Source organism: Amphibalanus amphitrite, unplaced genomic scaffold, assembly GCF_019059575.1.
Source record: "Amphibalanus amphitrite isolate SeventyFive unplaced genomic scaffold, NRLGWU_Aamphi_draft 001158F_arrow, whole genome shotgun sequence".
Lineage (NCBI taxonomy): Eukaryota > Metazoa > Arthropoda > Thecostraca > Balanomorpha > Balanidae > Amphibalanus > Amphibalanus amphitrite.
Genome location: NW_024882652.1, coordinates 26,149 through 54,101, shown reverse-complemented (window position 1 = coordinate 54,101; position 27,953 = coordinate 26,149). Strand labels below are relative to the sequence as shown.

The following is a 27,953-nucleotide window of genomic DNA, read 5'->3' as shown; positions in this document are numbered from 1 at the left end:
CGGTTTTGGACGCTTTGATACGGACCCGTGCAGTGTATATAGCCTCAAGTTGAAAACGCGACGATTGATTGCATTGCATTGCTGGACTGAAAAATGATGATCAGAGAATTGCTACAAAATGTGAGTACCTCCACTGACGTGTTAGATCACCATTATTACGTGATACCATGCGATAGTTGCTGCCCTTTGCCTTTTTTCTTAAAATTTATCGTCATTCTGCAGTTCCTCAGCCTAAAAGATGCAAATTGTACGACCATTTTCTGTCCCATAACTCAGTTGGTAAAGGAGAAGATCACTGGTGGTGAGAGCCCGGGTTTGAGTTGCTCCGGTGCTCAACATTTGAGATTCGTGACAGGGATGGTCTGCTGTTGGTGGGAGTAGCCGCAGCGCAGCCGGTTCAAGTCATTTCATTGCGACGCGAAGTGCGACGGACCGTGTCTTGCCTTGACGAGCACGCTATAGACTTCGGCGTCTAAAATTTACAGATAACCAAAGATTACCATATCGGGCAGTAGGGGTTGGAACCTGCGGAACAAGCTCTGCTTAGCGCTGGCACCGGCTCTGTCAATTCGTCCACTTAAACATCCTAGCTAAGTGTGTTAAAGGATTGCCACATAACCTGTTATTTTACCTTCTTACCATGTTCTAGACATTGTTTCTGTTGAAAGTGATCGTTAGGCGGCACGGGCGGACATCGATAGCAGCGCCTCTATCGGTCACTAGGGAAAGCTGGGCTGTAGGCGACGAAATACCGGCTGAGTTGTCACACGTTGAATAGGTTTATAGACATCCGTCTTGTGAAAAAGTTGAACTTTTGCCTTCAATATTTCTACAGACAATTTTAAAGTGTCTTCACATAGATTACAACACCGTTTAGATTGTTGTATTCACTTCAAGCCTTCCCTATTGTTCTTGATGATGCAGGAACTATTTCTAATAAGTGTTTCTAGCTTAATAAAAGAACATATTGTGCAAACGATGAAAAAAGCATAGATGGAAGATTTTCAATGCAATTTTCTCTAGCAATTAATGGTAAATTCTCTACAGATCAAGGAAAAGGTGTATGCTAACTGATAATTTAAAGTTCTTGGGGCCAGTTGTTTTCTTCTTTTCTTACGTCGCCCCAATGGCCGCGAATACACTTGTGATAACGCCTATCGTGTTTTGTCCGTGTCATACGGACATACTGTACAACATACCTCATATGGCGGTTCATAATGAAAAGTGCCCTCTGGTCAGAGCATTCTAATTTGGCACAATCGCACATCGATATCGTATTCTCATGAGAGCGACTGTATGCACCTAAACCTCTAAGCCAACCCAGCTTCACAATCGTTGACTTTCATTATTTCCTTTATTAGGTTAGACCCTTTCCCTCTACTTAGACCAGTAACGGACCGTGGATTAGGAGAATAGAAGCATCTGAGACATTGGGCTGAGTCGACTACCGACGGGTGTACCGTATTTACTGAGCCCGCCCTGTTTGGCCGGTTGTGTTGAGACAGGACCAGTCACGCAAGCGGACACCCCGGACCCCGCAGGGGTGCAGCTCTATTAGAGTTATAGCCTTTCTACGGTTTTCGATTGTGATCTCAGCCCGCGTTACGTTACGTAATCAGGATTATGGGTCGACTCCTGAATCCACTTCACTATACTGAAAGAGGCAATGGAAGCGATGCATCAATGCGTTTTAGCAATCCTCAATGTCGAATTGTGACAGTCGAATCAAAGCTGATATGCCCGTAAGCAAAGTAACTTCCTTTTAACCCTATTAGTGGCAGGCTCCTGGCTACCCCTATTAGTGGCAGGGGGGGGGGGCTGTTTATGACCCCCCCCCCCTGATATCTCGAGATTAGAGTTGCAAAGTTTCCCCCAAAGGCTGCTACCGGCACCGCCCCGCCCCACAAATTTTTTGGGGGATACCGGCATGCTACCACGCCCAAAGCAAAACCACCACCAAATTACCGGCATACTAAAAAACCTGCATTGTTGATTCCAGTTTACCCCTACAAGAGATGCCACATTTTCCTCTTAGTGCCCAAAGTTTGAATCATATGCTAATAATTTTTTTTGTGCAAAACCAAAAATACCGGCATGCTACCGGCAAGACATGCCAGATACCACAAAAAACTTGCGGTAGTGAAAAATTACCGGCATGCCGGTAATGCGGTAGGGAAACTTTGCAACTCTACTCGAGATCTATCTCGAGATTTTCAAAATTCAAACGGCATTCGATTTCGCTCAACATGATCTACATTTCTAAAAATAAAAATTAAAAAATGTCAATAGGGGGGTAGAGGGGGGGGGGGGTAAAAACGGGCAAATTGCAGATACATTTTAGACTGTTTATCACGGCCAGGTTTCTGAACCAATCTTAACGCAACTTTTGCCGATCGATAGAGAATGAACCAGGAATTCACATGGATCCTAAAAATATGCTTTTTCAAAAATCATAGGCGGATACAGATCATTGAGATTGGGGGTACACAAAAAGTATAGTAAATAAGGTTTTTGTTGGTACTGTTTCTAAAAAGGGTGGCAATGGTCTTGTTATGTTACAATTTTCTTATGAGAGAACGACTACAATTGTATTGGTCATGCATAGGCGGTGTCAGGGCACCTATGTTGGGAGGTAGAACATAACCCCCCTTTTTGGACGCCTGGATCCGCCTATTATAGCAAAAACGTGTCAAAAGAGGATGCACAATAACTTTGTATATGTTATCACATGATACGTTTCATTCACTGTTCGTAAAACTGGTGCATACAGTTATAATACATCAGCATCGTGATCTTCGCCCAAATGACTCGCTTCACGAATAGGACCCCCCAATTCCCAGTGCTCTGGAGCCGCCCCTGGTAAAGTTATGAGCTTGAAATTTTCAGGGAATGTGCCCAATTTAGTTTTAGGAAAAGTCAGAAAATTTCAGCATCGTAGCTTCAGCGGTTTCGGAGATATTCCCGAAAAACCTGAGGGGTGGATGAAAACAACCCCCCTGCCACTAATAGGGTTAATATTCAGTGGGAATGTTCTTCAACTGACAACTGATGCTGCCGCTGCATAACATCTGACAAGTGCTAATGCCTGTTTCTTAGCGGACATGACTGATGAACTGCGAAGTGGCGCTAACCGCTTGTGACAACGGATGCTGACTCTGATATCACATAGTCTCTACCCGTTTTCCTGAATATTGTCGCTTCTTCTGGTGGTTTAGGTTGCTCAGCTTCTGAACTGAACAGTCGCCAGTCAATCGTCCATACCGAATGATATCGCCGGTGTCCGAGGCAACCGGCCGACTTCATAGCCGTGTATTGCGGTACAGCATGTATCAGGCGCTCCACTGCCCTGCCATCTATCGGCCATGGAAATAACATACGCGTAGTCGGTCCTGCAAGAGTTGGTGCGGAGTAATGAGAGGAAGGTAATGTGAACCCGCGTTACTCTATGACGGGCTCTTATGCCGCTATTTACACAAAATTCTGATCTTATATCAAAGTAATCCTACGATTCTGCAAGCCTACAGAGTACTACGGCTGACTAGCGGCTCCCCATAGCATTCATCGAGCTGGAAGACGACAGAAGAACAGTGTGAACTGTGAGAAAGCCAAATCATTTTTTTTTAGACGGCCAGTGGGCTGCCGCCTTTCATCGATCCAAATCCAAGATAATTACCTTCCTGTGTAATAGCTGGAGGCTAGCCTCCAGTTCGCGTTTGCTTATCTTCTCCAATAGAGTGACAAAAGAACCTCGTGTCGTGTCCAATATCAATAAGTAGTAACTATAAATTGGGCTATCTGAGCTTGAGGACCGACGATAGGACCTTTTAAGCCTGAGCTAGCCCGAGACCCTCTTCACTTGTGCGTCAATGGCGGTCGGAGGGTCTGTCTAAATCCCCTGCGAAATAATGTGAGGTACAATAAAGGGTTTTCTTCTACGCTCTGTTTGCACTTACCAGCCACCAGAGTATATAGATAATAGAAACAATTGCTGCTCACTGCTCATAAATGCGCACTGCCGGCACTGCCTTCTGATTACTTGACGGTCGAATATTTTAAGCACGCTACCGCCAAGGTCTTTGGAGCGCTTCGCAGATGACCTCTGAGTAAACCCATGTCACCAGGGCAAGGTAAGTAACCATACCTCTAAAAACTTTGTGAATCTGGCATTCTTACAGACTATATCCTGTTTGAAGGCTTGGGCAATTGACAATGGAATCATCATCAATAATTTGTTTATCTTAGAATTTAGATATCGGTGACCTAAAGCTAGACCTCAATTTTGCGATCTCTTCACTATATATAAGATGGGTATACCTACTATGGACGTCAAACCGCTTGAGACCCCACTTTTTTGCGATTATTTTAAAATGCGTCAACTCTCGTTGACAATATTCTGGCAATGTGTGTTTCAGAACCTGCCGAAACTTTTATTACTAAGGTATTTTGACGCCAAACGATTATGAAAGGTACTTCTCATTCACTCGTAATGTTAAATTTCACGGAACGAATCTGCTGTTTGGGTAGAGGCTACGCGCTCATGGGGCGGAGCCACGTAATGACGTCAGCGCTAAGCTCCGCCCTACCCCTCCGGCGCTCCTTGCCCGGCGACCGGTCACTCGCGTCCCTCGCTCCATTCAGGCTTGATGGTGGGCGGTAGCTGGTAGCGGTAGCGGGCGCTAGTAGATGGCATTTAGAGCAGATGGCGCTGGTGGCGGGGCTCGAGTGTGGCCGAGCGCAAGCCTCTGCCCGGGCCTGAATTGACCTTAGCATTACGAGTGAATGAGAAGTACCTTCCATAATCGTTTGGCGTCAAAATACCTTAGTAATAAAAGTTTCGGCAGGTTCTGAAACACACATTGCCAGAATATTGTCAACGAGAGTTGACGCATTTTAAAATTATCGCAAAAAAGTGGGGTCTCAAGCGGTTTGACGTTCATAGTAAGTGTCGCATAAGTCAATGGAAGAAATTTGAACTCCCTTTCTTTTGGACGAAAAGACACTCGAACATCACTGTCAGATGACACACACACTGTCGGAAAAGGGTCAGCATGACACACACACTGAATCAGAAAATTACACCCGTGACCCCTTTTATGCCCCTGAAATCACCTCAGGTCATGCAACGTCTATAACAGTTTTCTTTACAATAACTTTAGGTAGAAACACGCTAAAGCGATGAAAACACCTTGAAGTTGCGTTCAGCTCAAGTGTCACCAAATATTGACTGATATGCGCATTACCTTTAGGCATACGTGACCTCGACCTAAGATCAAACTTAAAGTTGATCTTTTCAGGGTCAACTTATAGTTTCTTCGACGCGTCTCGGCCGTCGGCGAGAGAACCGCGATGCCGGTAAAATTAACGTAATATGCTTGACCTTGGTGTCAAAAGTTACTGCAGAAAAACGTGTTCCGCAAAAACGTCAAATCTTGAGTTGTTGCTCACTGGACTCTGGACTTGGAGGCTTAACCGTTGAGTCTAGATCAAATCTGGGAATAGCAAACAGAAAGAACTTTGAAAGAGCTATCGAATGCGTACCTATTTACTTGGCGCTGCAGCTAATGTGGGTTCTTACAGGCCAGCATGGGACCCTTAGAAGTTAGCGTGGGTGGGATCTTAAAAGACCGGCATGGGCCGGCGTTGGACCCCAGAGGCCAGCAGAGGGCCCTCAAAGGCCAAGATGGGCCCTCAGGCCGATGCGGGCCCTTATAGGCAGGCATTGGCTCTTCAGAATCCAGTGCGGGGGGGGGGGGCTCAGAGGCTTATGTGGGTCCTTAGTCTTACAGGCCAGCATGGGGCCCTTAGAGGTCAGTGTGGGGCAAAAGACCGGCATGGGCCGGCGTTGGACCCCAGAGACCAGCGGAGGGCCCTCAAAGGCCAAGATGGGCCCTCAGAGGCCGACCCGTGCTCTTAGAGACAGACATCGGGTCTTCAGAATCCAGTGCGGGCCCCCAGAGGCACTTAATTAAAGGCTAGTTAAGACAGTAATGAGGCCACCGGAGGTCGGTGTGAGGCCCTCAGCCACTGGTTGGGCCCCTGAGGCCGGTTTAGGGGCACCCAAAGGTCAGTGGAGGGCCCTCAGAGGTCAACGTGGGTCTTCAGCGGTCAATTTATGTGGGTGCTTGACCGCCACTGAAGGGCCCTCAGAGGTCAGTGTAGGACCCTCAAAGACCGGTATGGGAGCTGTTCATAGCTGGCGTGAATTTCTCGAGCCTCGTGACAATCGAATACGGGCCAGGGTGAGGGCCCCATACGCCCATAGGAGCCTGTCGGTTGTTTTTTTTTGGGGGGGGGGGGCAAATGATATGATGGCCCCCCTGCAGGGGCGTCGTTTTGTATAGGCCTGGGAGTGCCCGAGCACTACCAATGTTCAGCTGAGCACTACCAATGTGTTGTTGAGCACTACCAACATTTTCTTCACTTATTGAGAAAATTGCATTCAAACATGTCATACAAATAAAATGAATGAGGTTCTTATGTATAAAATCAACATGATAGCAAGTAACTTCAATGGTAAGTGGTAACTATTGATGAAAATCTATAGACTTACTCCACAAGTAGATTGAATTTGAATTGGTTGACCAATTCAATCTTCTTGTAGCGTACCTAAGTCCATAAATTTCCATCAATACCTAGGTATCATTTTCACTTTCCACATCATGTCATTACGTCAAGTAATTTCAAGTTATGTGGTACCTACCTACCTACCTACCTACCAAGTTTCACAATAGTCAGGGGCGTCGTTTTGTATAGGCCTGGTAGGGCCCGAGCCTTACCAATGTTTATTTGGGCCCTACCAATGTTCGCTGAGCCCTACCAATCTTTTGTCACTTATCAGTTGATAAAAAATCAAAATAAACAGATAAGCAAATATTAAATAAGCACATATGCAAGTACATAAATAAGGTTCTAGCCACAGTAGGTGCATGTAGCTGACAATGAGGTTTCACGTGTCTAGGACTCCGGTCCTTAATGGATTTTAAGAGGCTCGAAAACGCAATTGGTTATAGAGGTCCATAACTGCCTCTGAGTCCCGCATACCACGCGACCGCCCCTAATAGACCCCGATCCGTCTCCACACCAGCCGCTGGAGGCCCTACACCGACTTCGGAAGGTGCCGCGGTGCTCCAGAATAGGCCATAGGTATATTGATTTGAGTGGGTGATGCAGCCTGATTCCCCAGGGTTCAACACCAGGTCATTACCGCATCAGACCCCGAAAACTGAAGCTCGTAACTACGAGGGGCGTTCAAAAAGTTTCGGGCCGAACAATGAAGGAGTTGGAATTTTGGCCTGCAAGGCGGTGTGTTAAATGATGTGTTATTGGGATGTCCACTTACGCAAATTAAGTAAGTGGCCATTAATTAAGTCTCTTCTGTGATTGATTCGGGCTTCTATTCGTAGCATAGTTCGCCATTTCGGATAGGATGGGCGACGCCCAGAAGAGAGCAGTGATTCGTTTCATAGTAGTTAGTGCAGAAAAGGCACCAAGCGTTAACCCTCGCCCTGGGCATTTTTCATAACACGGCCTGGCAGGGGGGAGGGGTCGATGCGACCCCCCTCCGCTCGTCAACTTTCCAAAACAGGGGCACACAATTGATGATGTGCGTCCATTCGATAAACATCGAGGAGAGGCTATAGGGAAGCTGACGTAAAGTGTGCACCTGATGGCTGATCCGCGACCACGCACCTGCGTACATGGGCGGGATGACGAACAGTGAAGCGATGAGCTTCGAGTTGTTGTCGCATCCACTTTTTTCTCTCCGAACCTTGCACACTCTGGTTAGTGGTTGCCACCTCTTCCCCAACATAAGAAAATTAGCAGCGGCAACCTCGCTAACAGCAGGGAGACGAAATCAGCCGTCTTGGACGTGCAGGATGGGTCCAAAACCCACTTGGTTATGGAGGCCTTGAGGGCTCTCGCGAAGCGCTGCGCGAAATGTGTTTGTCCTAACGGTGTTTATTTGAATAAATGAACTTTTTGGTCTAATGAGTCGATGCTGTATCTCTCTGCTCCTTCATGGTCGGGCCCGTAGCTTTCTGAACGCCCCTCGTACTGTCATCCTTTTATTTTGGCAAGCAGGTCTTTCTAACCATCGTTGTGTTTCCAGTCCTTGTTAGTTGTCGAACCCTTCAATTGGCGTGGGTCTTCAAAACCGTTCCTGGCCCCGCAGCCGTCTTTTTTAGTCGGCTTGGGCCCTCAAAGCTGTTCCTGTCCCCTTTCAGCACAGCCGTCCTTTTAAGTCGATGTGGGCCTCTTTCAGAATGGCGTGCATTCCTCCGACACTATTGCCTATATAACTGCGCGTTTTGTGCATGGCGTCCGGTGTGGACCCAGATTTCCAAAGTTTTTTTTTTTTAGATTTCGGTTAGTCTTGTCAATGACCAGGGCGAAAAATAAGTGGCCGAAATCCGATGAGAAAGGCAGATTTGGGGGTACCCTACCTTGTAAGCCCCGTCATATATGGCCAGCCGCCGCCTTTGGGCACTACCAATCATTTTCGGAAAACGACACCCCTGCCCCCCTGATTTGCCTTGGGGGGGGGGGGCATGGCCCTGATGCCCCCCATGCGACCGCCACTGGTTGATCCGAGACCAGAGACCAACCAGTCGCTGCGTCTTGTAACGGCGGTCGGCAAGCGGTACCGATTGCCATGGCCCATGGCACTAGACTTTACTTTATTTCGAAGCCCACAGATGAAAGTATACTTTGCGTCAAGGAAATTACGATGGCAAATGGCCATGGCGATGCTAGAACAAATGTTGGGTGTAAATAGGAAAATACTTTGGAAAATACAGCGATGAATATTATATTGAATATATTGAGATAAATTTGGGAAGAACTTAACGCGATGCTCTGATTGGTCGCTGTTGGCTTACGAATGCTAGATAGCTGTCGATACCTGCTATTGAACAGACAGCTGATCCAATTCAGAGCATATGCGTCGTATTTGTCGAGAAATCACTCAGGGATCGAAGAGAGCTGCGGGGGATCGGTAGGTTTTTAGCTATATTTTTAGATAATATCTGTTAATTATTTTTCTCATGCGTGGGTAAAATCACGATTTTTTCGCTGTCCAGTTTGTTGATACTATCTTTGCCTTGAAGCTTTGAAAAGTAGCCGTTTTCTGGCGGTGCTGTTTTGGATGCAAGATGGCGTGTTTTGTTATGCATTTGTCATAGGTCATCACAAATAAAAATATAGGGACTGAATTTTCTTTGGAGCAATTTTCAATTTTTTATCTGTACTGTGTTTGAAAGATGGAATGTTAACTGTAATTTTAATGAATGTTTCCTGAATGTGTCCCAATTGGACTGAAAAGGCATAAGCTATTCGGTTGGTTGGTTGGTTGGTTTGGGCTAAGCACCATATCCGGTGGACCAAGGTGCTAACCGGAACTCTCACGCTGTTCCAAGAGGTCAGGTAGTGGCAACGCCATGTGCATTGCCCAGGAATCGAACCCGTATGGCTGAATCTAGAGGCAAGTTACTTACCCGTAGACTTGCATGAGCTATTCAAACTTGTGACAATCTTTGGCCAATTTTAGATGGACCATTTCACTCAAAGCTTATGATTTTGCATTGCTGGAGTAAGCCCAGAAAGATATGAATTTCCAAAGCTGAGGTCCACATTCAGTCAGCAGCAGCCTCAAATTCACTATGGATATGGTACCTATGTTTCAACATACTGATTCAATATTTGATGGTCGTTAATAGTAGGTACTGCTCATAGTCATGAAAACAAAAATATAAGATTTGACTTTGTGGCCATTCACTTACAAGGACTTAAAAATATATGTTGGTTCCAATTTTATCTTTTAAAAATCATGTTATTGTTGACCTCTGCTTTAGTTTTAGGTACCATGAAATTCATGGTTCATGAATCCTGCAAACCATAGAGAAATACTGGTGTCAAAGATTTGATTGATATCCATACATTAGCCAGGATTTTTACACATGATTGTAATGGGGATTCATACTGCTTACCAGTTGCTGAATCAAGAAGACACATTAGCAAACTATGTTTGATTTTGTTAATGGGTGCATGGTATTTATCTACCTACCTAGCTACACTACCTACTTACATAATAGTTTTTTTTAACTAAAAAGCTTTCAACCAATAAATATGGCTATGATGGCACATGTTTGATGTTAAACAATGCTAATATTTCTCCTTTTATGTAAAACAGAACAAGTAGAAATTGCATTTTGGAAAAGCTTATCCATCAAATATGCAGGTACATTACTAAGTTTTTTCAAGATACCAATGGTACTTTACACCTATTACTTATTCATCTAAAAGATGTTGAACTTTTCTGCAGATGGTAATGTAATTGTTTTCGGTGATTACACACACAATATTAATTCTGTTCAATAACAGTTAATTTTTTTATGAATAAATGTGGAATCACCTGTAATTATCTGAACGAATGGCAATTACTTATTGTAGCTACTAGCTGCATGGTAAATATATGCTTGCCTTAACTTAAAAAATCACAAATGACTTGATATTTTGAGCTATCATGCTAACATGACAATGTTGTCATGTTCTGTGGCTTCATTGTATCATGAGCATAAGGTCATTCTCTACCATCATAATATTCATAATTATGCTCAAACTAGCCATAGCTCACCTCCAACGAATTTATTTTATTGAAACCTTTTTTCTGCTTTTCAATCACTTGTCTCCTGAATTTTAAGAGCCATTATTTGGCTTAGAAAATTGACAAATTATGCCTGCATTTAAAGTATATTTACTTAATTATAAGTCAAGTTATCTGATTCTGTGGATGCTGTCTGGTGACACTTTTTTGCATGATAGTCTGTAGATATTTGCTCACTTCTAGGAGCTCGAAAATTTTTCAATAGCTTTATCAAAAGAAAACGAAAGTACCTAACTTAAAGAAGGTAGGCACAGCTGTGCTATCACTTATAGATGGTGGGAAAGAAGTGTGCCACTTTTCAGCAGTGATTTCTCGAAAGTGGTAAAAGATACAAAGAAGAAACTTTCACAACTTTAAGGAAATCGTTTGAAAAATTATATGATACCAATTTTATGGAAAAGTTTCATTGGAACTGATGTTGCCATTATCATTTTAAAAATGGTGTCTGTGCGTCTCACTTTTATTTGCGCATGTGCGCGAAGTGGGCACCTCCACGCTCAAGGCACATCTGAACGCGCTCCAGGAAGCTGGCGCCCACCCTCTCCGCGGTGTCTGCTGGCACTTAACGCACGTACTGCTCGACGCTGACACGCAGCTCCTTCAGGCTACCGGGCTTGTTGCGGTAGACGCTGTTCTACCCAGGGCTGCGGAGTCGATGGATTTTAGGGTGACTCCGACTCCGACTCCGACTCTGCCTTAAAAAATCGACTCTGACTCCGACTCCAACTCCGACTTCAACTCCGACTCCGGACGGTCCTATTAAAATCCATATCATGATATTGAAGTTCATAATGGAGATTGGAGATGTTCTTATTTTGCCTCAAACGATCCCTTGTGCGTTCCCAGGCTTTGCGTTGCAAATATGCATTAAAAATAACATGCAGAATTAAAAAGCAGGTTCTAGGGAAGGGAATTCACCGTCTTCTGGTTCTATCGCTGAAAACGTTCGTCCAAAACAGCAAAATGACATTTTTTCGACAAAACCTAATCTCGAGCGCAGTACCGCCAATCAAATAGGTGCAGTGCATGTCCTTGAGACATGCAGCGTTAACTCCGACTCCGGAGTCGGAGTCGGTAAGACTGGCGACTCCAACTCCGACTCCGACTCCGGGCAGAACTGTCGACTACGACCGACTCCAACTCCGACTCCGACTCCGACTCCGCAACCCTGGTTCTACCGCTGTTGCGGTAGACGCTGTCCTCACAGTCCTGACCTCAAGCACTTGGACTACTGGTTTTGGGGAGCCTGCAAGGACAGCGGCACCACAACAAGCCCGGTGGCCTGGAGGAGCTGCGTCTCAGCGTCGAGCAGTACGTGCGTTAAGTGCCAGCTGCCACGCGGAGAGGGTGGGTGTCAGCTTCCTGGGGCGCGTTCAGATGTGCCTTGAGCGTGGAGGTGTCCCTCTTCGCGCACATGCGCAAATAAAAGTGAGACGCGCAGACCCTGTTTTTAAAGGTAGTGTGCCAGCTTTCCTGGACCGTATGGAGTTAATGGCCCAGATAAGGAGAACCGGATTTTTAGAACTTATCCATACCTTCAAAACTCATGGAAACGTCTTAAATTCTTCAAATTTTGAGTACCCCAGTGCGAAATTCGCCCCGACGGGTTGTCGGTCGTACCCCAACCACATTTCACACCACTATGAACAATAAATGCACACACTGAAATCGCTATTACCGATATGCTCATCCAATCAAGTTTCGATAAACCCGTTCATCATCATCTCCTGCGGTTTCGAACACGCCTGTTAGGTGGTGCGGTAGACCGCGCCCAAAGCCAGGGCCCCGGTAACGTGAGGTAGCCGAGTCGGGGCAGCGTGCGCTGACCCAAGCCGGGGCCGCGCGTCCTCCCGGTGTCATGTGATAGCCCGGGGCTGCCCGCGGGGATGCGGTAGACCGCGCCCAAAGCTGCGGCCGCGCGTCCTCCCGGTGTCATGTGATAGCCCGGGGCTGCCCGCGGGGATGCGGTAGACCGCGCCCAAAGCTGCGGCCCCGGCTTGGGTCAGCGCACGCTGCCCCGACTCGGCTACCTTACGTTACCGGGGCGGCGGGGCCCTGGCTTTGGGCGCGGCTTCTGCTCATACTTTGTGGTGCGGTGGTGGTGCGTCGGGCCGCGCGCTCTGACTTCGGCCAAGATAAATGCGTCAGCTGATCATTGTCATTTCTGCCACTTGCGTGTGGTGAAATGGGGTCATAACTTAAAGGTAGTGTGCCAGCTTTCCTGGACCATATGGAGTTAATGACCCGGATAAGGAGAACCGGATTTTTAGGACTTATCCATACCTTCAAAACTTATGGAAACGTCTTAAATTCTTCAAATTTTGAGTACCCCAGTGCGAAATTCGCCCCGACGGGTTGTCGGTCGTACCCCAACCACATTTCACACCACTATGAACAATAAATGCACACACTAAAATCGCTATTACCGATAGGCTCATCCAATCAAGTTTCGATAAACCCGTTCATCATCATCTCCTGCGGTTTCGAACACGCCTGTTAGGTGGCTTCTGATGCTCGTCGAGGTCGGAATTTCCAAATACGCGTGGTGCGTCGGGCCGCGCGCTCTGACTTCGGCCAAGAAAAATGCGTCAGCTGATCATTGTCATTTCTGCCACTTGCGTGTGGTGTAATGGGGTCATAACTTAAGAGACGGCTGTTTCATATCAATTATTTTACATAAAATCATATTTCAAACCACAAATTAATGTTCGACAGCCAAATTTAAGAAACAATACCAATACAGGCTTACAGTTTAAGGCTCGACATTGTGTTGTCTACGATTAGACAGCTGATAACTCATTCCCGTACGTCGTATGGTCGTAACACTATAATGACCTTTGCTTATTGTCACAAGTGCGCCGCATTCGCGATTGTTGCCCGACGCCTGTTTGCAGGTGAGCCCACTACAGTTGTTATACATATCTAAAAACCGATAAACTTTTAGGCGAAAATGGCACTATTCCAGGCCCATTTTTGAATTTTTTTGCGATATTAGGTAAAAACAGAAGCTTCTTATCCTAGGAAAAATAAAACGGGAAATCTTTCAAAGGTGGCACACTACCTTTAAGAGACGGCTTTTTCATATAATTTATTTTACATAAAATCATATTTCAAACCATAAATAATGTTTGACAGCCAAATAAAAGAAACAATACCAATACAGGCTTACAGTTTAAGGCTCGACATTGTGTTGTCTACGATTAGACAGCTGATAACTCATTCCCGTACGTCGTAACTCTATAATGACCTTTGCTGTGCGCCCCATTCGCGATTGTTGCCGACGCCTGTTTGCAGGTCAGCCCACTACAGTTGTTATACATATCGAAAAACCGATAAACTTTTAGGCGAAAAAGGCACTATTCCAGGCCCATTTTTGATTTTTTTTTGCGATATTAGGTAAAAACAGAAGCTTCTTATCCTAGGAAAAATAAAATGGGAAATCTTTCAAAGGTAGCACACTACCTTTAAATGATGATGTCGACATCAGTTCGTTTAAAACTTTTCCATAAAATGTGTGTTATATAATTTGTCAAACGATTTATGTTGTGAAAGTTTTTTCTTCATACCTGTTAGGTACCACTTTCGAAAAGTTACTGCTGTAAATTGAAAAGTGACAATGTTTGCCCACCTTGTATTTACCTCATCACTTATTTTTCCCCATCCTATTCTTGTTTGATTATAATATTTTTGGTCTAGGTGCTTGCCTGATATCATGTGCCCATTGGCCATTACCATGTACTTTTGCTTTCTCCAATGCTTTACCTTTCAGGCAGCATTTGGAGAATCAACATAATTAGTAACAATGCTAGATTGTTTGAGTGTATGCAACAATTTCAAATAAGTGTAAAGGTCCCAATACACACATCTGTATGCACTGAACAGTGAACTGATCATATGGTGCCGCTGTGCCGCAGGGCGGGGGTGGTCCGGTGGCTGCACGTACCCGTCAGGACCGAGCGGCGGCGAGCGGCGGCGGAGGAGAGCGGCCCGAAACTAGTCACAGAACAGACCGCCCGGCGGCGCCAGCAGCGGCCGACATGATGCGACCAGTGCGACACTGCCGCTCGGGGCCGGCGACCTCGTCCGACTCTGCCGACAGCGGCGGCCCCATCGACGACGAGCTGCTGTCGGCACCGGCGCAGCCCTCCAACGGCCACGACCGGCCCCTGAAGACACTGCACACGCCCGAGGATCCGGTACGTAATGGGCGACATCGGGACGACTGAACCCTCGGGTTATTTTTGGGGGGCTCGGGGTATTATGTTGGTGAGTCTTCGTCAATACGCCAAAATGGTTTGAACTATGCCCAATTTATATCGACAATTAAAGTTATCATCACCGGCCTGCCGCGTTCTTAAACGCAGTTAATCGATGACATAGCATACGACCCATCACATAACAGTTTAATAAAAATCTGAATATAAAAAAACACACACAACACGATTGCCAGCACAATTACATATCAGTGGAGCCTTTCATCCAGCCGCAAGTTTCGGCTTTAGGAACAGATGTTGACGCTACCTCTTTCATTTTTACGGGGTGAATTACTACTTATTGCTCATTGGACTGCTTACTTTTCACAAACATTTGCATCATTTCCCAACAGATAGTTAGCATCCGACTGTATCGCAGAAATCTAGACTTCTTGATCACACTTCACATATACACATAGAGCGAACAGAGTATCATTCTACGTACAGTCCTCAGCAGACTGCGTGGTAGGTATTCTTTTTCCGACAAAACCGATGTTAACTCAAAAGATATGTTATCAGTCGGTCGAAACTCACTGCAAGTAGATGCGCCATGCTCCACTCGTTCGACTGGGTCAATCATTAATCAAAGTATACGCCTTGTGTGGCAACAAAATGCAAAAGTTTGTTTTTGGGGCAAATATAAACTTTTGGGTTTTGTTGCCAAACTGGATGGAAAAGGAATACGATGATAATGTCAATCTAGGGTGCGGAGTCTCGCGCGTCTTCCTGTTACGATTTCTGAGTGACCGATATCATAGTATTCGCGTTATTATCGGTTTTGTCGGAAAAAGAATACCTACCACGCAGTTTGCAGAGGGCTGTACATTGCGCAATTCTCCTTCTTGGCCTCCTAAAAAACCATCCCGCGGTCTGCCCTCAGGTTCTGAATCTAACCCTCCCGTACGTTTGTTCTCCCTCGGCAGAAGCTGAAGCCGCGCCATCCGTGCTCGGTGTGCCACCAGCTGTTTGCTCTGCGCAGCACGTGGCACGAGCACATGCGCGAGGCGCACGGCATCACCAAGCCGTTTGACTGCGACGAGTGTGGTAAGAGGTACTCGATGCTGGGCGCTCTCAACTACCACCGTCTGACCACCCATCGGGGAGTGGTACACGCCTGCAAAACGTGCGGCAAGAGGTTCATGACTAAGCCCGGGTGAGTAGGGGCTGGGCGAGTGGGGAGCTGAGAGGGTGGGGTAGCTGTAGCGGTCAATATGGATGGATGAGAGTGGATTCTCTTAGAATGGTGCACCCATATGTGACTGAGCTAGGTCGTTGAAGAAGCACTGTCTCTCGACTGGTCAGCGATGTTTTCTCTTGTTTTGTTTGCTGGGCTGATTTGTTGATATTTTGTGTATGGTTTTGGTATGCAACAATATCTTGTCTGTTCCTTTGGCTCATCAGGATATGCTGGGTGACTTCATGAGTGTGCCGAATCATATTCTGACCTGCCCGATGTCACCACACTTTCATCACTCGCTATGTCGATACGTTGAACAGAGCGTGCCCACACACACATACCAACCACCACACGTCTACCCTGCGTGACACCGTCTCCCCGCCCGCCCGCCCCCAGCCTGGTGCGACACGCCCGCTCCCATTTCGGCGGCGTGTATGTGTGTGAGGACTGTGAGAAGACCTACCCGACCCGGGACAGCCTGCGCCGTCACAGACAGCAGGTCCACATGGGTACGTGACGCAGTGGGAGTGACGGGGAGCGGTGCGGTCCATGGAAAGGACCAGGCCATTAGTTGTCTTGGAGCTGGTCCTTGAATTTATATATTTGTGGAGCACCGCTGACAAATCAAAAGACCTGACAAATCAAAGGTGTTATACTCAAAAAGGGTTGTTGAATTTTATTGTGTCAATTAGTATCGCTTTTGCTGACCTGTCTGTAGAGAGTCAAAATAACTGTCGAAAAAGTTCACAAAATCTTCCTCCCAAACATGCACTATACTCGTAAGTTCGCCCTGGGATACCTCATCAGCCCAATCATGCCCTGCTGCATCGCTCCGTTCCCACAGGTGAGAAGCCGCACGTGTGCCAGTACTGCCAGGAGCGGTTCGGCGCCAGCCACAGTTTGAACCGGCACGTGAAGCGGCGCCACTCGACGGGACCGGCGGCGGCACCGGCGCCGCCGACCGCCTCCGAGCACAACTGTCAGCTCTGCCTGAAACCGTTCTCATCGGCCGAGGCTCTGCGGAAGCACGTGCAGAGCATGCACCGACACGCCCAGTATCAGGTGAGGGAGGGGATGGTGAGTTGTGCTTTTTAGAGGCGAAGGGTTGTCGAGCTGGGTGGGCGTGCCATGCCATGGTAAAAGATGCTCAGGGCCGGCGATGGGGTGTGATGACGAATAGATTGATTGGAAACCTGCGCGTGTCCCATGGCTTGCGCGAGTTTTATATTGACTTTATAGCAGCTGCAGACATATTCATATCGTGACTACGCACACTATGTGGATTAATTTATGTTTGGCGTACCACCACGGTTTTGATGAGGCTGAAGCCACGATGTGTTGTGTTGTGTGCGAGTGGAATAACTCTATGCTGTCAAGGCTGATGATTTTTTCTTCTGATAAATGGAATGTTTTGAATGCGGAGAAAACTATTCTAAGCCGTACGTTTATCTCGGCAGTGTGAGACGTGCCTGCGTCGATTCTACGACCTGAGCAACTACACCCGACACCGGGACGCCAAGTCGTGCGTGGCCGCCGTCAGCGTGGACCTGCAGGAGGCGCCTACGATCTCTGTCGTGGCCGCCCCGGCCGCCAGCGTCGTGACGGGCGTCACAGCCGTCACAGCCGTCACCGGGGTGTCCGGCGAGACCATCAAGCTGGAGCCGGTGAAGCTGGAGCCGCTGCAGCCGCTGGAGCCGGCGCCGGCCGGCTCCGAGCAGGCCGACCCGGCCGCCGCCGCCGCCGCCGCCGAGATGGAACTCGACGCCGACGAGACCAATGAGTTCGCGGCCGCCTCGGCCGAGGACGAGTTCGCCGAGTTTGCGCGGCGCTACGGCGAGGCGGCGCCGGCCGGGGATCACGTGGAGCTGCAGCCGGTAGACGCGGTCGAGCTGCACGCGCTGGAGCCGGCTGTCCCGGCCGAGCTGCCGGCCGCCGAGGCCGCCGCTGTGGCCGTCGAGCAGCCGACCGTACTGCTGCCGCTGACCCTGGCCGAGCCGCTGGTGGCCGGCGGTCAGGACGTCTACGTCACCCTGTACCCGGCAGGCGAGAGCAACGGCCACCGGTTCGTCTGTCTGCAGGACGGGGAGAGCACCGTGTTCGCTGAGGCGCCGCTCATCGCCGAGCACGTGCTCAACGTCAACTAGCGCGCGGAGAGAACGGAGACAGACGAGCCGCGCTGCCCCTGTCGGCCGTCAGAGGCGCCGAGACGGACTAGCACGGGTTCCAGAGGCCAGCGCGAGCGGCCCAGTCAGATCATCATCAAACAGCCTCGGGCCGCGGCTGCCGCGGGCAGACCTCGCGGCGTCCCCACGTGCGAGTGTGACGCTTGAAAACAGAGCACGCCTTGGAGAGAGGAGAGTGGACGAATCGATCAGGTAGCGCGCCCACGATGCTGGGTTGTAGTCGATTACACCTCAGATCGCTGGCGCCCGTCGCCTTTCGCGCTTACTTAAGTTATTCTGAATCTTTATTTTCTAACTTAATTCGCATGTTTACCGTGCATACCGCTCTCGCCTTTGTCTGTGTGTGTATGTGCGAGACGGTGACTCTGAAGAGATGTCAGACAGACCCCTAGTCATGAAATGCGAGGCTTCGACGTCGAGCACAAATAACCCATACTAGTCAATCGTTGATCGTCAATTAGGGGGTGCCGCCCGGCGGATCCTCTCACTCATTGCGCCGCCTGTGTCGCGCCCGCGTCGTGTTTGTGTTTGTCGCACCTCTTTTTGTTGTCGCGTCCGCGCAGTGTGCGCGGGAAGTCGAATGGCGCGCCCGCCATGCACGTAGCTAGTCCTTGTAGCGTATCTAGTCAGTCGACCGCGCCCCGTCAGCCGGCTGCGGCCGGCGGGTGTCGCGTCCGACTCGTGTGTGCGTTTCTGTTTCGTTAGATTAGCGCTGTGTGTGTATGTTTGTGTGCGTGCATGTGTTGAAGCCCACCGGACTGTCGCGTGAAATCTAGTCATAGCTTTTGCTGGTCACCGGTGTCATGCGGCGCGAGTTGCGTGCCGGGCAAAGCGCGACGGTTCTCCCGAAAACCGAACCAAATTGCAGTGCTAGTCCAGTGAAGCCATATGTATTCGTCCCAGAACTGCATGTAGCACACACTCTTATGCCTACACACATGCTTGGTGTTTTCCTATGTGGTGAGCGCGTGCGTCGTGTTCATGTCGCCGGCTAAATACACCAGCTGGAGAAGAGAAGTGCGTCTCTGGAACACTCCGCCCACCCCGCCCGGCAAACCCCGATCAAAACCCGCCCTCATCGAGACGCCCCACCTGATCGCTACAGTACGATCATCCACGCACTCTCACACTCGACTTCGCACAACATCCCGCATACAAACATCGACCCGACATACGGTAGTCGAGAACATCCCATTCACATTTCGACTGCATACTCGCAACGCTTATAACGGACACTCGACAACGTTCCGACTTACGATACTCGCAAACGTCCCCAACTCACATCTCCACCCCGGCCCAACAAAAGTTCTGGCAGTCTCAAACTTGTTTCCCGGCTCGCCTCTGGCCCCGCTGCGTCGATCAGCGTCGCCCACGACGACCGTCCGACGCAGACGACTCTCGTCGGACCGGAGACCGAGATCGGGAGCCGGAGCGGTGTTCTGCCCTGCCATTGGATGGCTTTCCCCGCCGAGAGTCCTCTGATCCTCGCCTGCTGCTTTCAGACGCCTTCTTCCGGACGGGGGAACGCTCCCGCTCGCGTCTGTCGGGGGAGCTTGGCCGGCCCCTGTCGCGTTTGTCGGGAGTAATTGGGCGTCCTCTGTCGCGACGATCGGGTGACATGGGGCGACCCCTGTCTCGACGGTCCGGTGGTCCATTTGGCCCCCTATCCCGCCGGTCTGGTGGTCCGTTTGGTCCTCGATCCCGCCGGTCTGGTGGTCCGTTTGGTCCTCGATCTCGACGGTCCGGTGGTCCATTCGGTCCGCGATCCCGCCGGTCCGGTGGTCCGTTGGGACCACGGTCTCGCCGATCCGGTGGTCCGTTTGGTCCACGGTCTCTCCTAACGGGCGGTCCGTCCGGACTCCTATACCGCTGGCCCGGGCCGCGGTCGCGCCGGTCCGGCGGCGGGCTCGCGGGCCTGATCTTTGGCGGGCGATCTCTGCGCTCCATGGGTCTCCCCTCGCTCCTGGGAGGGGGTGGCGGCGGCATCGGCGGCGAGCGCGGCCCGCCCCTCCTGCCCCGCGGCGGCGGGGGCGGCGGCGGGGATCTCCCTCTGGGCGGAGGTGACCGGCCGCGGGGCGGCGGCGGGGGCGAGCGACCTCGCTGCGGCGGCGGCGGCGATGGGGAGCGGCCACGCCACTCCGGCGACAGCATCCTGCGTTTGGGCGGCGGTGGAGGCGGAGAGGGCGCTGCCTGCGAGCTGACCAGCTCCCGGAGTGACTCCACCTCCTCGCGGAGCTGGTCGAGCGATTCTGGCGCCTGTCGGTGTCGCTCCAGCACAGGGTGGCTCGGGACGTACTCGGCCAGCTCCAGAAGACGTCGGTCACGAGCGTTCACCTGGTCCATTTCAATGTGCATACGCGGCGGAGGCAGCTGGGCCTCACGCATCTGCCGCTGCTGCTCCTGCTGCATGTCACGGGGCCTGAAACGCGCCCGCCCGCCTCGCGCCCGTCTCTTGGCACCGCCACCGCCGCCACCGCCACCACCTCCGCCTCCTCCTCCTCCGCCGCCACCGCCGCCACCGCCGCGTCCTCTGGCCTGCCGGCCCGGGAACGGCCGACCATTTCCGTTGGGCTGTTGGACGCCGGAGCGCATCGGCGGGCCGCGGCGCGCACCACTCGAGTCGCGCCGCTCCAGTTCGCGCGGCGGTGGGGAGGGAGACTCGCTCCTCTCAGACACGGACTCCTCTTCCTCTTCTTCCTCCTGAGAGGAGCTGTGGCGCCGTCGACGGTGCGACTTCTTCTTCCGACGGCGGCTGCTGCGGCTCTCGTCCTCGCTCTGTGAGGAGTCGGCCTCCGACTGCTCGGCACTGGACTCTGTCTCACTGCTCGATGAATGGCGACGCTTCTTTTTCTTCTTCTGTTTCTTTTTCTTCTTCCGTCGGCGCTCCTCCTCAGAGTCAGAATCTAGTGAGTCTTCAGAATCAGATGAAACTTCCCTCTTTTTCTTCTTCTTCTTTGACTTCTTTTTCTTCGGGGAGCGCTCCTCGTCCGAAGACTCGTCAGACTCTTTCTTTACTTTCTTCTTTTTCTTCTTCTCCTTTTTGACTGTAAAACATAAAAAAAGGCATCAAATCATTGGACACTTGCCAATGTGTCGTAAAACACAAATGACGTTTAAACACGCTCCATGAACTTTACGACGTTGATGTTGGTAGCTGATGCCGACTAAGCACAGCGGACACGCAATGAAATTCAAGCCACTAACGTTCCCATATGAAAACTGCATGATTCTAACACGGCGAGCCTTCCACTGTCTATCTTCGCCATTTCCGCTTTCAAATAAATCCACCCTCAGTTATTCGAATAATCTAGTCATGAGATAAAAAAAGACTCCTTGCGATTAACCCGTCAGATACCTCCAGTCGCCCCTATCCCACTTTCAACCCACCTTTGTGCGCGCTGGCCGGCGACTTGTGCTCCGTCTCGGGCTCCGGGAGCGGCTCGGCCGGCCGCGTCGGGCTCGGTGTGCGCGGCGCCACGCCCTCCTCGTGCAGCCGACGCGTGATGTCGTCCAGATCCTCGTTGTCTTTGGGCGGCTTGTAGTCTCGCACGTGGTCCACCCGGATGGTCCGCTTCAGCAGCTGGCGGCAGCACGAGGGAGGATGTCAGAACGGGCGGTATCAGCGGGCCGCTCGGGCCGGGCGGGTGTGGGACTGACTGCTTTAGACCACCCTCAGAAGGGCGGTCGCAAGGGATCGGTCTGGGCGGACCCACATTTTGGGCCATATCGAATAACAGCGCGGGATAATCTAACGCACGATACTCACCGGTCGCTGGCGCGCGACTCTACTCACCATCTTACCCACCCTTCGGCGAGGCCATCCGACTCGACTCAGACGCGGCTCGCGCCGATCCGACGCCACTCTGAGCAACCAGGAGTGGTGATACTCAGCGATGTGTTTCACCCAGCTGGCTGGGGTGACGGTAGAGCTCGCGAACAGGCGCGGGACGGTGCCGACGTGACATCCGGCCAGTCTCAGCGGCGGGAGGCGTCCGCACCGGCATCGGCATCGACACCGGCATCGGCGTCGTCCAGTCGCCGCCGCGTCGGCCGGAGACAAGGTCTCTACGGCTCGGCGCGTGCCAGCGGCGGCGGCGGTGACAGGGCGCCGGGGTACACCAGTTGTTGTCGCTGGTCACCTCGAGCACAAGAATCAGGTGACCTCCAGATGCGTCCTCCGCCGTCTGAAGTCCACCAGTTCCGCTCCAGTCCTGTTCTGACGCCGGCTGTCCGCTGCGTCCAGAGGACCGAGCGTACCAGACGCCGGCGGCGGGCGACGATGCCCCAAGACGACAGGGAAGAATCCTGGTGTTCGCCAGAGCATGACCAGCGTCACCCGGCGTCCGCGGAGCCACCGGTCCAGACCGCCGTAGCGGGAACAGGCGAGCTGGACTTGACCCTCGCGGCTGGCCCCGCTCCAGGCATGCCTCCAGCCCGGGGGACGTGAGGTCGAAAAGCCAGCTGAGCGTCGCTGGGAGGCTAAGCCGGCGTCTGGCTAGACGTGTAGCCAGGGTTGATCTGGAAGCTCATCGGCGGCCGGTGGTGGTCCTCCTCGAAGACTGACCATCAGGCGCAGAGCTCAGCTCAGCGACTCCGTCTCACCGCCAGGCCGGGCCGGGCGCTGATCGGGTGCCGCCGCTAGCCAAGCCTCAGTCAGCTGCGACGACGGAGGAGATGGCGCGGAGGAGACGGCGGTGTCGGGATGGCGGAGTCAGCCGCGTTAGAGCGGTAGACTGGCGAGCGGCAAGTCCCCTCCGCTCCGAGCTTCATAGCTCGGAGAGGACAGCAGGCAGCACGTGTTGATCCTTGGAGAAAGCGGTTATTTGGCGACGACGACTCCGTGACTTGATGTCGAGGTGCTCCACTTGGAGTTGCGAAGAACAGGCCGCCGGCCCGGCAGCCACGCCCGGAGCTCGGGTCTCGGGGGAGACGAATATCCGGAGAGCAGCCGGGACGGGTGACGGAGTCTCGATGAAGGCGAAGGTGTCGAGTGACAACGACTGAAGCTAGTCGCGATGGTAGCCACGGCAAAAAGCGTTGGTGACAGCATCCTATGTTGACTGGAAGCTGCAGCCGGTTATACCTCTTAAGTTGAAATTTCTGAATATTTAACTGAGCCCGTTTAAAAACTTCGGGGATGGTGAATGAAAAAGTGAGGCTGAATTATTTTAGGTTCACGTTCGAGGTTTAATTGAGTTGAATAGGACAGTGTCATAAAATAATGCATATTTTATACAGCGCTGGTGACGCATCGTTGTATAACTTGATATTCAGTAAGACGGTTACAAAAAAACTTTCCAAATAATGCTCTTTTAAAATCATTTGATGAATTCGCTCAATGAAAGAAAATAACGGTACCAAAACTATGCACACCTGGCAATATTCTGGTAGGTCTACCAAAGTCAAAGCAAACAGCTCCAGTGACTCGTTGGTCCGCTATGACAGCTCTGGTGACATCAGTTCAGCAGCAGCTGCAGCTGGGACTGCCGCCAGCCTTGGCGACTGCGGTCGTGGTGCCGTGCGGTCTCGGGCAGGCCGGGCGGCCGACAGCTCGCTGTGATGAGCGGAGAGGCAGGTCCAGCCAAGCAGACTGACCACCGCCACCCCAGGACCGGAGAGGCCTGGCCACCGTCTCAGGGCCGGGCGGCGGCGGTGGGCGTTTGGCAGCGGGCGGTGGATGGCGCGGGCGGAGAGCGGTAAGCGGAGAGCAGTGGACGGCGCGGGCGGAGAGCGGTAAGCGAGAGACGGCAGATGGCGGCGCCGCGGGCCCTCCGGCGGAGCGTGCGGAGTCTCTCCGCTCGGGCGGAAGCTCCTCACTCCGCCTGGCTCCGGGGTAGCCGCAGGCGCCTGGTCCAGCTGCTGACGAAAAAGGATCCTGTCGAACCTCTCACTTCTGCTGTTGCTGCTAGTTCAGGAACAGGCAGACAACGCTGTGTTGCCTGCCGGTCTGCTGCCCTCTTCAGTTTCTGTTTGCAGAATGTAGGTGATGCTCCGCCGAACTCGTAGCTTGTCAGTGCTCCTCGTGTTGTTACCACCGCCTCCGCCGCTGCCGTCACCGCCACCGCGCTGACACAGCTGCTGCTGCTGCCGTTGCTGTTGTCCTCGCTGCTGCATCGGAAGCTCCGTGGGAGTCAAACTCCGTGTGAGAGAGCTCCATCCAGCCAGCCGGTGCTCCGTCGTTGACGGCGGACCTCAGCAGGGTCTGTGGGCAGTCAGCGCCGCTGGCTGCCGCCGTGCGGCGCCGGTAGGGCTCTCAGGAGCCTCCTCGCACCGCACTGTGGAGAGCACAGCCCGGGGGGCGCTCTCCCTTAGCGGGCGCACCAGGCAGCATCGCCTCGGCCTGCGCTGGGGCTCAGCGCGCGTGCCGGTCGGACGGGCGGCCTCGACACGCGGTCGGCCAGGTCGCGCGGCGGCGGCGGCGTCGCGCCAGTGCGGCGTACGTGGCGGGCGCGCCGCGCCGCGGCTGTCGTCGCCCGGGCGCAGCCGAGACGTGGACGCTCTGCCGGGGGCATCGGCCCACCAATGGGGAGTTTGACCTCTGTGGGATTCGACGCAGCGTCACTCGTGGCTCGGGACGGAGCAAACACCAAACAGCTGCTGACAGTCTGACACTTGAAGATTAACGTGACAGCGACATATGTAAATCATAGTCAAGGTGCACAGTGCACACAATCTGCCATGACCTGTGTCCATCATAGCCAGTGTTCCACCTTGCGTAAATGAGCTTTGGTTTCAAACTCCCAAATAATGGGAGAAAGTCACTGGAAGGACTCTGGATAGCATGCAAGCCATCACAAATTCTGCCCTTTATTCACCAACGTTAAATACCAACAAAAGTAAAATGTATTATGAGGTGTTCATCGCAAACAATTTGATGTGTTCATTTAGGAACAAATCATAAAAAATCCTGACTGCTTACAATAGCAAAGATCTGCTTAAATCCAAGTAAATTAGCATGGACAAGGTCAGACCATTGGCTCAACTCCAAAACAGACAAATGCACCCACATTAAATCCGACAGCCAAGTTTCTCAATGCCATGAGTGATGAGGTCATTGTTTTTGATGTACTTAAAATGCATAACAGTCACATTTTGCATAACCTAAACAGAGACTTAATTCATTCACTGAGGACCATTGGCCATGATAAAAATTAGACAAAAATATGTAATGCTGGCAAGGTGATAAACTCCAGCTTTCCAAGTGTGTTGGATGTCAAAGCAGCTGTCAGTGGCCATTTTGTGCCTGTAACTTTTCACATGGCTTGCTTGCATCCTCAACGAAATCAGGACATACCTACCTACACACCTCAGATTTGATGACGCTGTGAGTGCCCTGTAAAATCCTTTTGCAGATTGAGCAATGCTTGAATAGTGCAAAATTGACTGACTGTGTGTGCCACCCTGCTGATTGTGCACTTGGTCCAGCTAAATTCAGACACTTTTTGTGACAGCAAAGAAGGTTTTGTTATTTACTGACAATCATGTATCAATGTGCTCTGATATATGGACAATTCACGAGCAAAAACAGCACTGATAATTATCTGATTATTGGTATGTAAAGCCAGGAAGCTATGTAGTACATATGTGTATGTGTTCACAAATCCAGATTCCCAATAACAAAAGAATAAGAACTGTAACCTTAAGGCTGCGAAATGGATGCATGCCTGCTGAAATGGTACACAATGATATGAAATGAAATATACAATGGACTATGATATTTCACAATGAAAATCAACACACACCAGCAATTTATGGGTGTTATGAACAATCAAATAGGTACCAACAAGTAATGTGCCTTTTTATTTGCTTTCTGACCTGTCACTCTTACACAGATCTATTCAAAATCTATAGAAATGAAAACAAACAGGAAAATTAAAAATCGCGAAGAAAAATAAATGCATAAATGCCATTGATAATAAGTCAACAAGTATGCACTATTATTGTAAGTAAATAATGAATGAAAGATTGAGAATAACAATGTGGGTAATAGAAAATTGATAGTAGGTATGCCATTGTGTAATGAAAGCAATGCTGTGATGTGATGTGGCCTGAGGCAAAGCCTATTTACCTTTATGCCATTGAAGTTGTCCACAGCAAGGTTGGTGCTCCGCTGATCTTCATAGCACAGGAAACAGTACCCTTTAGATTTGCCTGTTTTGGCATCTCTTATCAGGTTGATATTTACTATTTCACCATACCTGTTGGGAAAGGAAAATGCACAGATCAAATCAAAGAAAATTAGGTATGTAGTGATTTCTAATAGCACAGCAGACATGTGAAAGGAAGTTGCATGGTATTAAATGGTAGGTACCTATTTTGATGTTACCTATCTCAATAAAAAAGAACAAAAAACAGTTTTTAATAGAACATTGTCTATAAAGAAATGCTTGTTTCTAATTTATCTCATGAATAACTTCACACTGGAAGGAAATATAACATAGCACAATGCAAACTGCAGATTAAAATTGAAGCACATCACCATGTAAAAATAACTGCAAGCAAATAGAAATATTTACTGTGAGAAGACACAGATGACATCTCCCTCTGTCAGATCAAAGGGAAGTCCTCCAATGAAGATCCAGGCACTGTCTTTGTACTGGTTGTGCCAGGATGACTTCTCATCAATCCCTAGTTCAATTTCCCTCTCATTCAATTTCCTGATGTTCTTGATATTCCTGAGGAAAAAATATGGGTTAGAGAAGGAAAATCACAATCAAATTCTTGTGACAGACAATATTAACACAACCCCAACCATTTTTCAAATAATACCTCGCGGTACCCGCATACGTAGTAAGTACCTACCTACAAAGGGACCAAGCCCCAAGGTGCGACCATTGGAGCCAGTTCAAGTTAAGGTAATCAAGGCAAATAAAGAAATGCATTGCTATATATTTTGTGTTGGCTGTTAAAATAACATAGCATGCTTAGAAAAATGGCACGAATCAAAACAAATCAAACAAAATTGAGACAAACCAATCCAATTGTCATATGGAACAAAATACACACACTCCCAAGTCCCAGATTGAGATCACTAAATATGTCCGACAGCAGCATTTGAATGCAATGGTTGTGATAAACCGTTTCTTCTGTAATAAATATCATGTGTTCTCTCTGAAACTATAACCCTAATTACTGATTTTGATTTACTTCAACTTTTGTGAAAACAGGACGGGAAATGAGCAATGACCACATTGATATCCCTGATCCCAGTACAGTCCACACTCTACAGAGTCTACACCGGTACAAAATGGTAAAAAAGCATGCACAGGACAATACTTACGTAAGGGGATTCATTTTTATGCAATATCCTGGGTCCTACGTCAACTAACAATTAAACAATTGCATATTATCACAAGACAAAACACACAAAAACTTTCAAAACTAGACTGTAGACGAATGGGACGAATGCAGCGCAGGACGTTGTTAGCCTCAGGAGGTGGCATTTATTAATGTACTAGTAAAAATGCAAACAAATTCTGAAAGCCGCTCCTCGATGCGGCCAATGCTAGAACAATTGGCTCGACGATGCGGATCGGCTGATATGCATTGCAACATGACCTTTTCCGGTCGGGTCATGACCTTGACCTTTCAATGTCAAATTATAGATCATTCAAAGCGTATCGACGAGAGGAACACGATGCCGGCAAAAGTAATGTCGTGGCTTTTTTAGTCAAAAG

General features: G+C 50.0%; 2 protein-coding genes across 5 annotated transcripts; one reads left to right on the top strand and one right to left on the bottom strand.

The window, feature by feature from the left end:
• The first annotated feature begins 30 nt into the window (after nucleotides 1-30).
• Nucleotides 31-19,290, top strand: LOC122370666 (zinc finger protein 764-like). Of its 3 annotated transcripts, none has more exons than XM_043346457.1 (6): nucleotides 31-120; nucleotides 14,578-14,859; nucleotides 15,840-16,069; nucleotides 16,490-16,602; nucleotides 16,938-17,155; nucleotides 17,551-19,290. In XM_043346457.1, the coding sequence occupies exons 1-6, from the start codon at nucleotides 94-96 to the stop codon at nucleotides 18,235-18,237; spliced, it is 1,557 nt and encodes a 518-aa protein (XP_043202392.1). In that variant the 5' UTR covers nucleotides 31-93; the 3' UTR covers nucleotides 18,238-19,290. The 3 variants fall into 3 exon arrangements, with proteins under 3 accessions (XP_043202392.1, XP_043202394.1, XP_043202393.1); XM_043346459.1 differs by lacking the exon at nucleotides 31-120 and adding an exon at nucleotides 8,893-8,995; XM_043346458.1 differs by lacking the exon at nucleotides 31-120 and adding an exon at nucleotides 9,119-9,481.
• Nucleotides 19,148-27,677, bottom strand: LOC122370665 (basic salivary proline-rich protein 2-like). Of its 2 annotated transcripts, XM_043346455.1 has the most exons (5): nucleotides 27,557-27,677; nucleotides 26,793-26,951; nucleotides 26,345-26,474; nucleotides 21,664-21,856; nucleotides 19,148-21,320 (listed from the first exon to the last, which is right to left on the bottom strand). In XM_043346455.1, the coding sequence occupies exons 1-5, from the start codon at nucleotides 27,568-27,570 to the stop codon at nucleotides 19,636-19,638; spliced, it is 2,181 nt and encodes a 726-aa protein (XP_043202390.1). In that variant the 5' UTR covers nucleotides 27,571-27,677; the 3' UTR covers nucleotides 19,148-19,635. The 2 variants fall into 2 exon arrangements, with proteins under 2 accessions (XP_043202390.1, XP_043202391.1); XM_043346456.1 differs by lacking the exons at nucleotides 26,345-26,474; nucleotides 26,793-26,951; nucleotides 27,557-27,677 and adding an exon at nucleotides 22,070-24,729.
• Nucleotides 27,678-27,953: the final 276 nt, after the last annotated feature.